The sequence below is a fragment of the Myxocyprinus asiaticus genome, chromosome 32, assembly GCF_019703515.2.
Source record: "Myxocyprinus asiaticus isolate MX2 ecotype Aquarium Trade chromosome 32, UBuf_Myxa_2, whole genome shotgun sequence".
NCBI lineage: Eukaryota > Metazoa > Chordata > Actinopteri > Cypriniformes > Catostomidae > Myxocyprinus > Myxocyprinus asiaticus.
The window spans coordinates 22,899,483-22,916,773 of record NC_059375.1 but is presented as its reverse complement, the minus strand read 5'-3'; the positions used below and the strand labels follow the sequence as shown (position 1 = coordinate 22,916,773).

The following is a 17,291-nucleotide window of genomic DNA, read 5'->3' as shown; positions in this document are numbered from 1 at the left end:
TCTACCAGACCTACAAGACAGTAATAGCCTGCATGTACATTTGACCACATATTTTAAGAGGCTAGCATTAGCAGTAGTTAAAGGAATGGTTCACCCAAAAAAAATAAAATTCTGTCATAATTTACTCAATTTCATGTTATTTCAAACCCATATGACTTTCTTTCGTATGCGGAACAAAAAAAAAAAGAGATGTTTTAATGAATATCTTGACTTTTTCCAATATGGCAGATACTTTCTCACTTTTCAGCTAAAATAATTTTTCAGCTAATCTCTTGACATTTGCTACACATTTATGAGCACTATGAGAGAATCTTGTTCACAGTGGTATGCATGTTTAAAGAGGCTAGCATTAGCCTCACGTCAGAACTTGAGTTGTTTTTAGCCCTAAACAACGCAAGTTCTTGCGTGAGGCTAATGCTAGACTCTCTAAATATTTGGTCAAATATTCATGTTGTATATTCTGGGTTGTTTCTAACAAAAACCTATCATATAACTTCTGAAAACCTGGAGTATTACGCACAAGTTGCATGGACTTCTTTTATGATATATATATATATATATATATATATATATATATATATATATATATATATATATATTTATATAAATAGCTTTAAAGCTTTTCACATTGCCATTGTAATGAAAAGACAGACATAGATATGAATTAAAACATCTCCTTTTGGGTTCTGCATAAAAAAAAAATTAAGTCATACAAGTTTGGAATGACATAAGGGTGAGTAAATTATGACAGATTTTTTTTTTTTTATTCGGGGGGGGGGGGGGGGAACTATCCCTTTAAGATTCTGAAGTAGTGGGGAGAGACAAGCGGTATTTTTGGGCACTCTCTTACATAACTCTGCCCCCTCTATCCCAGTGGAGAGCTGAGCCAGCTAGCCCTTTGATCACAACCAGACTTGATGTATCCAGAAACTCCTTTTTTCTTTGAACGAGTCATTGGCTGCATTTCTTTTTCTTTTTTTAGTTTCTTTTTTCTCTCGCTTTTATCATTTTTATAAGACATATACTGTACATTAGAGTGTGAAGGGCATCGTCATGCACCTATATATATATATATTTTTTTTATAGGGGCAGCCACATTTATTGTAAGTGTATGACGTTTTTGTCTAGTTGTACTGTAGTTTTAGTTCAGTGTGTAAAGAGGACCCAGCTTCAAATCCTGAACTAATTTCTAATTTGTTTTAATATACCAAGCAAAATCACAGCTGAACTTTTTGTTGTATGGAAATGGATTTGTGATCCATGGGAAAAAGTAATTAGAGTTTTGTGCTACATAAGTGTCCGTAAATGTCAACAGAATTTTTTGTTTAAAGCAAACGATCTGTGGAAGGTTCACCTCAGTTGGACTGACTGAATTTAGACATATTTTAGTAAGTTTTATACAAACACTTTTTTATCCACAGTAATTATGCAACTTAATTATCAAAGAGGCATTTATTTGTTTTTAGAAGTTGTACTTGAAATCCAATTGGCTCTAAAGTCTAAAGGGGGCACATGCTTCTAGTGATGGGAGATTATTAGGAAGAGAGAAGGTAAACTAGTTCTGGAACCTGCGTCACCTGCATGAGCACTCAACGTGTCAGGAACACGTGCAACACTGCTCCGATGATTTTGTTGTTTTTTGATCCTCACTCTTGCAAATTGAGATGACAGGCTTGTCATGTTGGTGGAGCACTTGCAGCTGAATGTGTGCTAGTTAAAAATATAAAGTAATACCCCAGGAATTGCAGCCATTAAATCGGAGCAAAGACTTCCCTTGTGCCATCTTTCTAGAAGATACTAGGGATGCGTAAAACTACATATTTTCAAAATCGACTAGTTAGTGGGTTGACTGAATGACTAGATGACTAATCCGTTTTGATTAAATCTGTTTAATTAGGCTGGTTTTGTAATAGATCACCCAAAAAGGAAAACTGTCATAATTTACTCATCATCATGTTGTTCCCAAGCTGTATGACTTTTTTTCCTCTGTGCTGTTAGGCAGATTGGAAAAAAATGTGGAATAAAGTGAATGGTGACTGAGGCTAACATTTTAACATCTCCTTTTGTGTTCCTTGTAAGAAAAAAATCCATACAATAGGGCTGTCACTATCGATTTTGTTTTAATCGAGTAATCTAACGATTATTCTGACGATTAATCGTGTAATCAGCTAAATTATTTAATAACTCAGATTCCATAATGTTGTCTTGGTGTAGTCATGTTTATCTAAAATGTGTTCATTAGCCTAAGTTTTTTATGTACTCTATGATTGGATTACAACTACAAAACGATTGTGGAAACAATATCTAAAGCCAGTAGACACCCAAAGCAGATCTATCATTTAAAAACATTGGCTACTCCAAGTGTGCCCAACTTTTTTTCATTAACCAGCACAGCTTAGAACTCAAATATGGGAAAACAGGCCATGGAAATAAAATATTTTATCTTTTCGAAAACAATGTCTTCCCAACCAATCTTGTTTATTGAGGATGAGTTATATTCAAGGTTAAAATATTTTATGGAGATATAAAATTGTATTTGGTTGTTGTTGTTTTTTTAACTATCACTTGTAACACGGAATACAATAGGCTATTTACAGTAATCGCATCATTGAGAGATGTTTATAATCTCTTGCATTGAGCTGGAGCAGTTACAGGTCGCAAAAGCTTGTCACTTGCCACTTACCCTGTACAATGCCCTTAAGCATTTGGACATTCAGTTCCTTGTTGAGTAAACACTGTTAAAAATTTCACATGTGAAGACTAGTCGTTACTCCCTAAGGTTAAGCCTGTTTCATATTGCTTCTGCGTGGCGGAGAGACACACATTCATGTGGCTTTAACGGCAAGCACACATTGAGCTTTGACTGATAGTATACTGACCTGCGGCTTTATTCAGTAAATAAAGTTCTCTGGGTTCCTACGTTGAGTTGTACAGTACGTGTGAAAATGCCCATAATAAACTATAAAATATTTATCAAATTTTGGCATTGCAAACTATTACAAATTTAATCATCATGAAATCTTATTTATATGAGGAGGAAGATAGCATTTGTATTCAAATTGTAATTAATTACCAGATAACAGACCTCAATGGACATAGCACCTCAAATCGTCTTCCTAGAAAATTTACCGTGCTATGTCCTGCGGGTTTGTGAAAACAGGATGTCTTCTTTTCAAGTGCTGTTACATTGCTGAAGTTAAGGTTTTTAAGGTCGACAGAGAACTACATTTTTTTTTTTTTAAATCTAAAGTGAAGTGCTCTAACAGAGCTGACACCTCTTGTCGTTATGTGTTAGTACCCTTGTCAGTGGCTTGCGTACTTTTTTGATTTGATATGATAGAATTTTCATTTTCGGGTGAACTATCCCGTGTAGGGACGTTAAACGCACTCTTGCATTCATAAACAGCTAGTTGAAGCGTAACAGAATGGAACAAAATGCTTAAAATTCGCTTTTAAAAAAAAATAAAATCCGTTTTTAAATTCGATTTATAAAATGTCAAAAAATAATCTTATTTTTTCTTTACTGGCAGGCAAAGAGAAAGAGTCCGAAATGAATAAAATCCCAGATGCAGTTTGTTCAACAAAATCCCCAAAATAACCAGAAACAATGAAGATTTGGTGCATAACGCGGGACTTTTAAGTATAAACAATCCTGAAACACACTGGGGACTCTCATATTGAAATCATGAAAATACAATTGGCATAGATTTTTACAGATAACTGATAGTTCCAAAAAGCAACTATCGGCACCGATTAATCGGTAAAACCGATATATCGGTAAACCTCTAATATATAAGATAAACTAGTCGACCTCACTAATTGACAAGTTGACCATTGTTACCCATCCCTAACATATTCTAATGCCAACCTTCTCTAACTCTGTTTCTCTAGGTGGCTCGATGGCCCGAAAAGGAAGAGAAAGAACAGCCAGTGTTCGGTGAAGAGCATGTCTGGTAAGATGTCTCACATGCTTGCTGACAGAAGACAGTTATGTTGCAGCCTAGAGCCATGGTCGTATGCTTGTCCCCTCCCCTGTGCTCCTAGAACACATCTCTGACTGCACACTTCTGAGAAACACACAGAAAACCCATAGGGGGAAGAGTGCTTTTAATTGGTCTCGTGATTCTCCTCACATCAGCTTCTGCTTTGATGCTATCTAAATAGACTTGTTGTTGTCATGGGATGTCACTATATCTACACTACTGGTCAAAAGTTTTGAAACACTTGGCTGAAATGTTTCTCATGATCTTAAAAATCTTTTGATCTGAAGACGTATGCTTAAATGTTTGAAATTAGTTTTGTAGACAAAAATATAATTGTGCCACTATATTCATTTATTTCATTATAAAACTATAATATTTCTTTTTTTAAATTGATGACTTGGACCAAATAATAAAGAAAAGCAGCCAATAAGTGCCCAACATAGATGGAATAGATTCAATACTGTTTAAAAAGCATCCCAGGGTGAAACCTCAAGAAGTTGGCTGAGAAAATGTCAAGAGTACATGTCTGCAAATTCTAGGCAAAGGGTGACTACTTTGAAGATGCTAAAATATAACACAGTTTTGATTTATTTTGGATTTTGTTTAGTCACAACATAATTCCCATAGTTCCATGTATGTTATTCCATAGTTTTGATGACTTTACTATTATTCTAAAATGTAAAAAAAAAAAAAAAATTTATAATAAAGAATGAGTAAGTGTTTCAAAACTTTTGACCGGTAGTGTATATATTCTTTTAGGAGGTAATAACTCACGTTAAAACAATCTCCCAGGCTAATAGGATATGTAAGGGTTGGCTTTGTATTGGTTTGTGTAATGAGTGGCATTTTGTTTATTTATGAGTTTATTTTAGGAAGTCAGTGAAGTAGCCCCCAAGGAGGTCTGTAATATGTGGAGACAGTTATCTGTAAGCATTCCCACATTCCTATTCATCTTAATGTCAGTTGCTTGGCTGCCTCAGTGAAGGGCATTCAATGAAGAAATAGACTTGTTGGCAGAAACTCTTAGGGTGGCACACCAAAAAGACTTGTTTGATGAGATTCAGCTAACGCCTTTGGTCACACCATTTGGCATACTTTGAATACATTTTTTTATTGTTTTGCAAGAAGCCTATGAATTTAACCCCCTAGGGAACATATACTTACATAACCTGCCAGTGACCTTTGCAGGTGTTGATGAAACAAGTTAAAATGTAGTATTTTATTTTATTTTTTTTAATAGAGTTCCCTGTAGACTTTCATTCATTGTAGACTATTAAAATAGGTTAATAATGGAATTCTCTGAGCTTTAGTATCTTTTCCAAGCTGTCCATTTGACCAGCTTTTTCTTTCATGAAATGGTGGGCGATAGACTGTTTCGCCTGTCTGTAAGCCTTATCTCTAACTACAGTTTGTTTCGTACCTTTTAAATGCCTCACAAATGGGAAGAAAGGCTTAGGCAGTTGATTGGCTTGAGATGAGAGACTTTTCTTCCTCTCTGAAACACTGCCAGTCTTAATTGCTGTCAAGTGACTCTGTCAAGAGCTCTTCAGGGCTTTCACCAGTCAAAGTTAACAAGACTACAGAACTCTCTGAAGTAACTACCTTCCTTTTGATTTTACAACACAGTCTACTTCAAATAGCTCTAGAGGTGTTTAACAAACCGTTAATCTACTAAATGGCACGTCTTACCGTAAACTCATATTGAGGACTTATATTGAGGTTTTATAGCTTTGAATGTTTTGACAGGAAGAGATGTTACAACTTGCATGTGCTTTTCGGCTGGTCCCTCGGTATGTGCCCTGTGGTGTGGTTGTGCTGATGTTTGTAATTGTTAGTGCACATTAGTGGTAGACAGATATGTTATATGGATATGGATATATATAGTATGTATATATATATATATATATATATATATATATATATACTGTATATACACTACAGGTCAAAAGTTTTGAAACACTTACTCATTCTTTATTATATATATATATATAACATTTTTATTTTTTTATTTTTTTATTTTTTTCACATTTTAGAACAATAGTAAAGTCATCAAAACTATGGAATAGCATAAATGTAACTATGGGAATTATGTTGTGACTAAGCAAAATCCAAAATAAATAAAAACTGTTATATTATAGCATCTTCAAAGTAGTCACCCTTTGCCTAGAATTTGCAGACATGTACTCTTGACATTTTCTCAACCAACTTCTTGAGATATCACCCTGGGATACTATTTAAACAGTACTGAAGGAGTTCCCATCCATGTTGGGCACTTATTGGCTGCTTTTCTTTATTATTTGGTCCAAGTCATTAATTTCAAAAACTTTTTTTTTTTAATTAAATTTAAGTTTTGTAATGAAATAAATTAATATGGTGGCACAATTATATTTTTGTCTACAAAACTAATTTAAAACATTTAAGCATACGCCTTCAGATCAAAAGATTTTTAAGATCACTACTTTTGACCGGTAGTGTATGCATATATACTCACTGAGCACTTTATTAGGAACACCTGTACACCTACTCGTTCATGCAATTATCTAACCAGCCAATTGTGTGGGCAGCAGTGCAATGCTTAAAATCATGCAGATATGGGTCAGGAGCTTCAGTTATTGTTCACATCAACCATCTGAATGGGGAAAAAATTTGATCTCAGTGATTTAGACCATGTCATGATTGTTGGTGCCTGATGGGCTGGTTTTAGTATTTCTCTAACTGCTGATCTCCTGAGATTTTACTCAGTTACTCAGAATGGTGCCAAAAACAAAAAATAGTCAGTGAGTGGCAGTTCTGCAAATGGACAGCCCTGTTTATGAGAGAGGTCAATGGAGAATGACCAGACTGGTTCCTGCAGAAAGAAAGGCTGCAATAACTCAGATAACCACTCTGTACAATTGTAGTGAGCAGAATAGCATCTGAGAAAGCTGAGTCTACAGTGGACACAGGCTCACCAAAACTGGACAGTTGAAGACTGGAAAAACGTTGCCTGGTCTGATGAATCTTGATTTATGCTTTTGGCAGAATTTGGCGCCAAAAGCATGAATCCATGGACCCAACCTGCCTTGTGTCAACAGTCCAGGATGGTGGCGGTGGTGTCATGGTGTGGGGAATGTTTTCTTGGCACACTTTGGGTCCGTTAATACCAAGTAATCATCGCTTTAATGTAACAGCCTATTTGAGTATTGTTGCTGACAATGTGCATCCCTTCATGGACACAATTTACCCATCTTCTAATGGCTACTTCTAGGATGATAACGCACCATGTCACAAAGCAAAAGTCATCTCAAACTGGTTTCATGAACATGACATTGAGTTCACTGTTCTTTAGTAGCCTTCCCAGTCACCAGATCTGAAACCAATAGAACACCTTTGGGATGTGGTAGAACGGCAGCTGACCAATCAGCAGAAATTGTTGATTTCCCAATTTAATTTGATTCAACTAGATTCCAATTTTGATTTGATTCAGTATCAATTCATTTGGCAATATTTCAGTCACAATGTCAACAGGCATGTTTCAGTTACATTTACTACACTGCATAATGTGCTTTGCGACAAACACATGTTTCCAAAATGTAATTACTTCAAAATATTATGGCTAAGTTAACATAGCCTACAAAATAATATATATATAATATAATGCAACAACACAGCAGAGGAGATGATATCATTTCTCCAGATTTGGAATGAGAAGCTTATTAAACAAAACTGTTATCAAGTCCTGCATACCAATTAAATAAAACAAAATTTTACAGTGTTTATTCAGATGATACACAGAAGAAAAGTGATTACATTTCTGTATAATTATTACTGTATTATTAATAAAGTTTAATTTAACATTAGAGTTATTTAATATATCCAGATATATAAACATATGAATATTATTGTTAAGTAAATTGTAGCATTTGGTTACATTATGTTTTGTGATTTCTGATACCTGATTAACTTATTAAATATATAACATCCATCCCACCCGCGCTTTTGGCTTCTAGCAGGTGAGGAGGCTTTTCAGATGGATAGCAGCATAAGTGAGGTGGGCAGATGGGCAGGAAAGTATAGCATAGGGAGTGATAGTGTTACTTATGAGGTCACGGAAATGAGCGCAGGGTGAGAGAAGTGGAGTGCACCCATCTCTGCGTGTTGATGATGCGCGGATCCGCTACTGACTCTAAGTAGCAACATCTAAATGACGGACGGCACGCTACAAATAATGTTCATATTTGGTCGCATATTTGTCAATTTCGGTGGCATTTTTGCCACAGCTCCACGTTAACTTCTGACCCATATTAGCGACCATATTCCACCATTTAAAAACAGAAAAATTTGCATTAGTCTTTGACAAGGCTTTTGGTACATAGTAAGTACCACTTCTGTTAATCAAGCAAAAGGTCACGGTTATCGGCATATGCCAATAATCTAAAAATGCACACATGTTGTGTTGCAAAATCAAATGAGAATAAGAGTTACTTGTATTTTAGGGTACATACCCAGCTACCTGGAGAAGGATGAGCCATGTGTGGTGTGTGGAGACAAAGCAACCGGCTACCATTACCGCTGCATCACCTGCGAGGGCTGCAAGGTAAGACATATCTGATGTTGCTTGTAAACTGCCAAACACAAGTATATAGGCAAGTATACCCTAGTATACCCTTCTGAGACTCCACGTGACTGCTGTCCATTTTCCATTTCCCTTTTTGATTTATAACTAGTAGTACCTAATAAACAAGCATTTGTTTAAAAAATTTCTAAAAATGTATGTCCCCATATGTGGATATCGAGACAACTTTGTGGATTTAAAATAACACCAAGCTATAGAAAGTCAGATTTTTTTTTTCCATCAAATTGTATATTATGTTTCCAGGAATGTTGGTTATTCATGTTTTTGAGATGTTACAGACATTACAGCTGATTTTCTGTAGAGCTGATTAAATATTTCTTACTCAAAGTAAAGTCCAGCATCATCAAATCACTGCCAACCATGTTAAAATAAAATTTAGTATTATAAAATCTAAATCTATGTACTGATTACCATTGTCCCATGTCTGCCAAACATGTGGAGTGGTCCAAACATCTTCTGCAGCCTGAAACTAAACTTTTGGTCGGTTTTTAGTATTGAATGCACTTAGCTTATAGGATACTCCTTTGCTCCCTATTTAGTGAATGACATAACCTCCAGTGTGCTGTCTGTTAGGGCTGAAACGATTAGTCGATGTTATCGACAATGTTGACAATAAAACATTTTCATTTTCGAATAGTCGTTTGATGTAATTTAACGTAACATGAGATCATACGAAACTCTAATGATGACGCGTGAGAGAGCAGCACTGCAGCTCACGCCTGACTGAGGAGAGGAAGAAAACACAGCTCACAGTCCAGATACACTCTAAATTTTCACAGCTTCAGGTGATGTAAATCACAAAGTATGAGGGAATTATACAAAAATACCAAATAAGTATATATAAATTGATTCATTTAAATTATGCCTTGCGTATAGCAAAGCCAAAATACAGTGCCCACGCATGTGGATGCAGGGTCGCAAGAGGATACAGTATTGGTTTCAGTAGTTGGTACCAATATAAATAAAACTTAATGATACCAATTTCGATATCTTCGCAAGATTAAATAGCAACTAATATTCTAATAAACACAATCCTTTAATTAATAAAGTTGAAAATTATTACATTTAATGAAAACAATGGAAAGGAGCCATCACCAAAGTCTTCACAGGGTTAATTTGACAGAAATCAAATAGGGTGGCAATGACTCCTATCACACTCAAACCTTTCAAATCACAAGTCCAAAAACACATTATCATCCTCCACTTTCTGTTTCTGTGTCTCTGAAGGTGAAGGGAGTGAATTGTGAGTGACAACAGCTCCATGAAAGTGTCTGAATGCAACTCCAGTCTAAACATACTGATTTGAAAAACAAACTGAGAGCTCTCAGTTCTCCTTACTGATAAAAATATACATGCTAATGTGGGACAGGAAGTGCATGTTTGACAGATAACACCATGTCAGACTGCCTGCCACTGATTTCCACCTCTTCTCTCTCTCTCTCTTTCTCTCTCTCTCGCCCTCTCTCTCTCTCTCTCTCTCTCTCTCTCTCTCTCTCGCTCTCTCTCTCTCTCTCTCTCTCTCTGTCTCTCAGGGGTTCTTCAGGCGCACCATCCAGAAGAACCTGCATCCCTCTTACTCGTGTAAATACGATGGCTGCTGCATCATCGACAAGATCACACGCAACCAGTGCCAGCTGTGCCGCTTCAAGAAATGCATCGCAGTTGGCATGGCCATGGATCGTGAGTGACTTCAGACACACTTATGCAAATAACGTACAAAATTACTTGACTTGCAAAATCACATACACACACACACACACACACACACAAACACAAAGATAAATGCATGGAGTCAGAACATGTGTTTGCATCAAAGACCAATATTTTGCTCTTACTGAGCAGAACTGATTTCTATCAGGCTGACACTTCGGCTTTGGGTTACAAACCTCACAGTCCTGAACTATCGTTATTATTTCTTTGATCAAGACATTGAACCTCAGTGTTTAACCTATATAGGCATGCACAATAGCAGACAGATACCTTGTGTGTATAAACATGCAGCATCACAACAAATACACACGTAAACACATGGAAAGACATACTGACAGACCCACATGCAAGCATTCATCCTTCACAATCAAACCAAACAAAATCAAAGTAAGCTCACTGAATGCATGCACATATATTTACTGTATAACATTCTGCAAGAGGTTAATGGATCGCAAATGCAGCCCTGCTCCATACATACAAAAATGCATGCTGACAGCCAATGTAAATTAATCTTATGCAAACTGAAGCACTCTGCCCGGAATTGCCTTATACTCCACACACATGTACAGCACATGTTCAGCGTTGACCACAGTTCTTTTTTCCCTGTCACTCCCTCTCTTTTTCTGCCCCAAAGTAATGCTTTATGTCTCTTGATCTGTTTCTGCTTTGATATCTCCTTCATGCTCTCTCTCGTTCTCCCCCTCTCTCGTGTCTCCTGCCTCCATTCCAAAATCTTGGGGCTTTTTTTTCTGTCCACTTTATTGCATATTTACATTATGTAATGTACTATGTGTTACACTGTTTTTACTTTGTTCTTTACACTGTCATAACCAGTCACGACACGAAAAAGCGGAAAGTGATAAAAGCTATCTATTCCATGTAAATCTGAGTTTTTGTCCTAACCGACCATGACAGGAAAGGACATTTTGTTCTGCACTTGGATTATATTTCTGCAACATTGTTAGCCCCTTTCACTTGAAATATCTTCAAAAACACGTTGCGCAGCAGTTTGTGTTCAGCAGGCTTCCCACAGTCATGAAAAACCTGGAAATATCAGGGAATTTCTAAATTCCCCATTTACATGCACTTAAGAAAACAGCTAATTATTTAATTATTTTTTAAATCCTTTCTTTGATTTAGCGCCTCTCATGTCCCTCCTCTCTGTGCCCTGCCATATTGTTATTGTACATTGTATATCGTCACTGTTTGTATCACCATTCTTCAACTCTTTTGTGTAAATATCTATAAATATTTTGAGTAAAGTAAAAGAATCACCATTAACGATACCTCTGTTTCTGCCTTAATCATTTCCAGCACCCACAATTATAGAAGTGAACCTGTGTTTTTTTTATTTTATTTTTTTTATTTATGAAATGTTCCTCCATACCCCTAGTAACATCTGAGGGACGTAACACAGAGTTTTTGCAGAAAACAGCGTTCTAAACCGTCATGTAAATGCGAGCACCATTTTCCTTATGCTGCTTAAGGGATTCAGTGAAAGCACCTAGGTTTCTGCTTGAGAGCGCGGCATAAGCGGCGTTCTTATACGTCTTTAAAGAGTTCCACGTATGCATGGAAAAGACCAGATAATTAGTCATTGGATATAGCGATACATCATTGTGGCGAGCAGGGCGGGGTCGAGCGGCGTCTGGGCAGAGTAAATAAATGTAAATAAATGTCTACATTTTTGTTAAGCCGGTCCCAGCTTCCTCCTGACCATGCATTTCCCGAACTGTTACACTGGTGCCGAAACCCGGGAATGAGGAAGAATGCCCTGTTGTGAAGTCCTCGCCGCTGCCTTCTGCCAGGGGACGGAGGAGCCATTGTCGTCTGCCAGGGGATGGAGGACTCGCTGCTGTCCGCCTGCCAGGGGACAGGGGAACGGCTGACATCTGCCAGGAGGCGGAGGAGTGGCGAGGACCAATTGACAGTGTGTCCGGGGCCGGCGTGCCCGTCTCTCTATCCCACACCACCACCCCCCCCCCAACATCCAGTTCCCACTCCCAGGCATAAGTGGGTCGGAACCAGAAACCATCCTAATGCGCCAACGCTCCCTCCCTAGAAATGGGGGGAGGCAGCAACGGCTCCTCCTTCCCCTGGCAGATGGCAGCGGCGAGGACTCCACAACAGGTCACAGCCCAGAGAATTCCACTGGCTGGAGTTTGGCGATGAGAGTGTGTGGTGAGCAGGGCGGGGCCGAGCAGCACCTAGGCAGAGTGAGGCCGGGAAGATAAGGGGTGAATGAGTTCCACCTGTGTGCCACACTAGTCTCGCGTTCCAGTGGGTGGTGGGAGTATTTAAAGAGAGGAGACAGTGAGAGAGAGACACATGGACCTGTGTGTGTTGTTGTTTATGTTTTGAACGTAAAAACCGACAATGTTTGGAACAATGAAAAGTGTGTGTGTAAATAAATGTCTACGTGTTTGTTAAGCAGTTCCCAGCTTCCTCCTTGCCCATGCATTTCCTGAACTGTTACAATCATATTAACAAGTGGTGGCAAGTATTCAACATTTCTTGGGTGTACAGTGAGAAAGGGAAAGCACACACACAACATCAACTAGAACACACCAATTTACAACATGTACTTCCGTATATGCACTCAAGTATGCTGGGGGAATACCGGAGTTTGACATAAGAGGGCAACCCACTATTGAAGCAAAGTCACCGCAGGTAATGTTAAAGGGATAGTTTACCCAAAAATGAAAATTATCTCATCATTTACTCACCCTCATGCCATCCCACATGTGTATGACTTTCTTTCTTCTGCTGAACACAAGCAAAGATTTTTAGAAAAATATCTCAGCTCTGTCCATGAAATGCAAGTGAATGGTGGCCAGAACTTTGAAGGTCCAAAAAGCATATAGAGGCATCATAAAATTAATCCACACGACTCCAGTGGTTAAATCAATACATTCAGAAGCGATATGATAGGTGTGGGTGAAAAAAAGTCCTTTTTTTATTATAAATTCTCCTCCCTGGTAGGTGGCGATATGCATAAAGAATGCAAATCGCCAAAAACAAAAGAAGAAGAATGTGAAAATAAAAGTGGAGTTTTTTTAGTAAAAAAGGATTTAAATATTGGTCTGTTTTTTAAATATATATATATTTTTTTATATTTTAAAAATATTTAATGAGCTAGATATTGCTCTTGTGTAGATTAAAACATACTGGGGAATTGCTTTTTTAATAAATAATTTGAAACTGTTCACAAATTGGTCTGAATGACTCCTTGACAAATCAGTTTGAATCAGAAATCTGTATCCTGTAATCACAAATTACAGACACAAAACAGCTTCATTGTTTGTCGCTAAATAATGTTAGGACACCATGTTACTCAACAAGGTCTTGTCTTCAACCATTTAGTTAGTTAGTTAGCTATGTAATAATGCTTGCTGAAGGAATAACCTTTCTGTCTCTCTCTTTGGTGTAGTGGTTCTGGATGACTCAAAGCGGGTTGCGAAGCGGCGTTTGATTGAGGAGAACCGTGAGAAGAGGAAAAAAGAAGAGATGGTGAAGACCCTGCAAAATCGTCCAGAACCCAGCAGCTCAGAATGGGAGCTCATCCGTATGGTGACAGAAGCTCACCGCCACACCAATGCACAGGGCTCGCACTGGAAACAGAAACGCAAGTTCCTGGTAAGGACCACTGTGTGTGTGGGGGGGGGGAATAACAAACTAAAAGAACTGACACTACATTTTACAACAACAATATAAAATGTGCATGGTTTGAAAAAGCCATCACACTGTAAATAACATTGTGTAGGGTTTGGGACACACCTTGTGAAATTTCTGTCAGCCTGAGATCTCTCTTACAAACTATTTACCTTTCTTACATTCTGTGCTGTCATATGTCCATCTCTTGCTCTCTCTATCGCTCTCTAACACACACACAGAGGGCTACACATATAACCATTCCTGTCTGTCTGTGTGTCAACTCACAACAATTAATTTCAGCTTAGCACATCACTGTGGCCGTGTCTGTCAGCATGGATTAGCATTTGTTTACGCAGCTTGCTAATCAATGTAACGAGTGACGATACCAGTCTGCACAACCTAAGACATCTCCTTCAGTTGTGACTGGGCTACAGAGAGTGTTAGGGACAGGTATAACATGAATGCAGCTCTGCCAAACAGGGCCTTTGTGGAAGCGTTTGTTTATGAAGAGGGAAGGAAAGCGAGTTTAGACGGTATTTATCTATCTGCAGTGGCAGACAGCAGGACAGTATTCCACACACTTTGAAAGGTGTCAACTTTTGACAGGAAAAGGAAAAGAAAGTTGCCAAGCAGGAGTTTAGGAGAGACACACAGGCTGTTACAAAACACTTGCTATGTTCAAACTATAATAGATGTGACTCAAATTGTTTGTACAAGAGTTTACAAGAGTGGCACGAATACTGTCTGTATGAACAGATAACTGAAGTCAAGCTTCTTTTCTATTCTTGTGTTGCAGTCATGAATATCGCCTGTAAACACAGTGTCAGTGATTAAAATAAATATCCAAGAAGGTGGCTTCCATAGCACTGGAAAGTGTTTTTGCCAATAATTGACAAGACATTATTTAATAATTGAGTCCGATCAAGGTGCAATTTCATCCATCAAACCTTAGGCATAATGAACCAACAGCATCTTCATATGCTTTAAAAAAAAATTAACCAAGTTTAGAGTGCAGCATTTGGGCTTTACTTGGTAGCAAACCTCAGAAAACAAGTCTTTATAACTTTCTTAAGCTTCTTTTAAATTATTTTTAATACTGTACGTCTCAATGGACTGGGTTTTCTGACATCGCAATTCACGAGTGCCTTCTCCTTGCAACGAATAAGTAAATTCAAAGTGCATCACAGCTGCCATTAGGGGGAGAAACACAACAGTCTTATGCGAGTTTTGGAGACAGTTCAATGCGCAACTTCAATAAATGTTTGAGTTCTGAAAATGTAAGGGAGTCACTTCGGTTGTAGAACTCTTGTTTATCACCGAATTGTGTGTGAACATAGCCCTAGTGAGCTGCCTTCATAGACAGCATTTTTATTCCTCATAGGTGGGGAAACATTTAAACATGTCTGTGACGCCCCAAAACATAGCATCTGCAGGTTTTTCAGCCAAGGTTTGAGAGGTTTAAGGCTGTAAATTGGTCAGATTGAGTTACAATGTCATAGTGTTTAGAAGGTTGAATATTCTGGAGTATTTGTTTGACAAATAGTTTTTTCTGATTGTAGGATAATTTTTCCATTCTGTAGTATAAAGATTAAAAAACACACACACAATCATAAACACACTCACACTGATGCACAAGCAAGCATATGCACGGTGGAGAATCCAAGCATGTCTTGCACTGGCAGAAGGAGGAGTAGATGCGGCGAATATTCACCACAGAACCTCAGTCACTTTGCTTAGCCCACCGAACGTGCCCCGCTCTTCCAAACATTATGAATATACTATCAAATCCCTAACGTGCACCAATCTAAACATTCGGCTAGCGCTAGACCCTGTGACTACCACAGGGGAGAGAGAAACCACTTCCCCGGCCGGGCCGAGAACTCCTATAAAACGGCCCATAAAGAATTCAGCCTATACAAGCTTACTACCAATATATTCCTCCAATAACTTGGCAAGGCCGAGACCCAGCATGATCTCGATAAAATGCTGTCTCTCTCTCCATGGGAATGCTCAGTCCTTCCTTTCTACAATCCAACAGGGCTGTCTTTAGACCTCTTTGGTGAAAAAGCGCAATGCCAAGTTTTCAGCATTAAGAAAAGTCCAAGTGGACCAGCATAGGGAATAGATTACACTACAGTCTTACAGGCAAAGACTGTTATGGGTTGTATCCAGGGTCAGTACCACCCCCACCTCCTGGAGGAAGAGAGGGAGGAATTGCTGTCACACACAGACACACATTCTGGTTCATCCTTGTCAAAACTTGCACAAATATACCAGTGTGGCATGCGCAATGTAAATAATAGCACACAAATCCTAAACATGAGCAGAAGTACCTCTTAGGCACAACACAGCTACACAGCAATTTATTTACCTTCTTGCCATTGGCTCTTTGTGCGGTCTACACTTTAAATTTTCCTCAGTATACTTCATATCAAGGCTGCCTACCAGCGTTAGGGCAAATGAACGGTAATATTTATACAAGTTATTATTTCAACAGCTCGTGTCACTAAACTAAAGTGTACCGAGCTAGAGGCGAGATGAGGGCTGCACAACTAATCTAATAAATAATCAAGATTACGTCTAGCACTGCTGTGATTTAACTAAACATGAAAAGTGCTGATTATGTGCTCTGGTTAGGTGTACTAAGTTTTCTATTTAGAATGTGTTTTTTGCAGCATTTAAGTGTGGTAACCAAACACATACATGTTCATTGTGCACATGAATGCAATGGTGAATCAGAGGCATTTTAGTTGGTCTACAAGCCTACCAGTATTGACAAATAATCCTAATGAGTGAGCTTTAAAGCAGTGGCAGCTAGTGCATTTCAAAAGTGGGGAAGCATAGACTATGGTTTTTGGTGTCTGCAATTTTGCTCCCAAACACTTCTCAAACTACTACTAAAACAGTGAAATTACTTAACAAAATAATTAATTAGGCTCTAAAGGTTTTTACAGCAAAATAGACAAAATATTCAATTATGAAAGCTGGAATAAACTTGCTACGTCGAATTGCAAATAACCGCTGAACAGTCTGCACTCGACAGTGGGGCTATTATGTTTTATACGCTGTTAATCAAGTACATTGCCGTTTGTTGCAAAGTTCCACCCATTTGAGAGCTCGACCAATCATCAAATAGAGAAGCCAGGCTTCCAGATAGGACATAAATACATTTGTGACGAGGAGGAGGGCGTGGCCAGGCTGTGAGGGTGAGCGGCCAGCGCTAAATCAGATGATCAGCGGACAGCGAGATAAAGGGGGGCCGAAGGCGCCAGTTCGAGAGAGAGAGAGAGACGCACTCGGCCGCGCTGCATGTGTATGTTCGTCTTATG

The 17,291-nt window shown here is 38.3% G+C and overlaps 1 protein-coding gene across 10 annotated transcripts in view; it reads left to right on the top strand.

Annotated features, from left to right (window-relative positions):
- The window catches only part of LOC127422825 (thyroid hormone receptor alpha), a 217,262-nt gene that overhangs the window by 185,983 nt on the left and 13,988 nt on the right, over positions 1-17,291 (top strand). For all 10 annotated transcript variants that reach the window (XM_051666614.1, XM_051666608.1, XM_051666611.1 and 7 more), the window contains 4 exons: positions 3,892-3,953; positions 8,459-8,559; positions 10,131-10,278; positions 13,739-13,944. In XM_051666614.1, the coding sequence (XP_051522574.1) occupies positions 3,892-3,953; positions 8,459-8,559; positions 10,131-10,278; positions 13,739-13,944 (517 nt within the window). The remainder of the gene's footprint in view (positions 1-3,891; positions 3,954-8,458; positions 8,560-10,130; positions 10,279-13,738; positions 13,945-17,291) is intronic.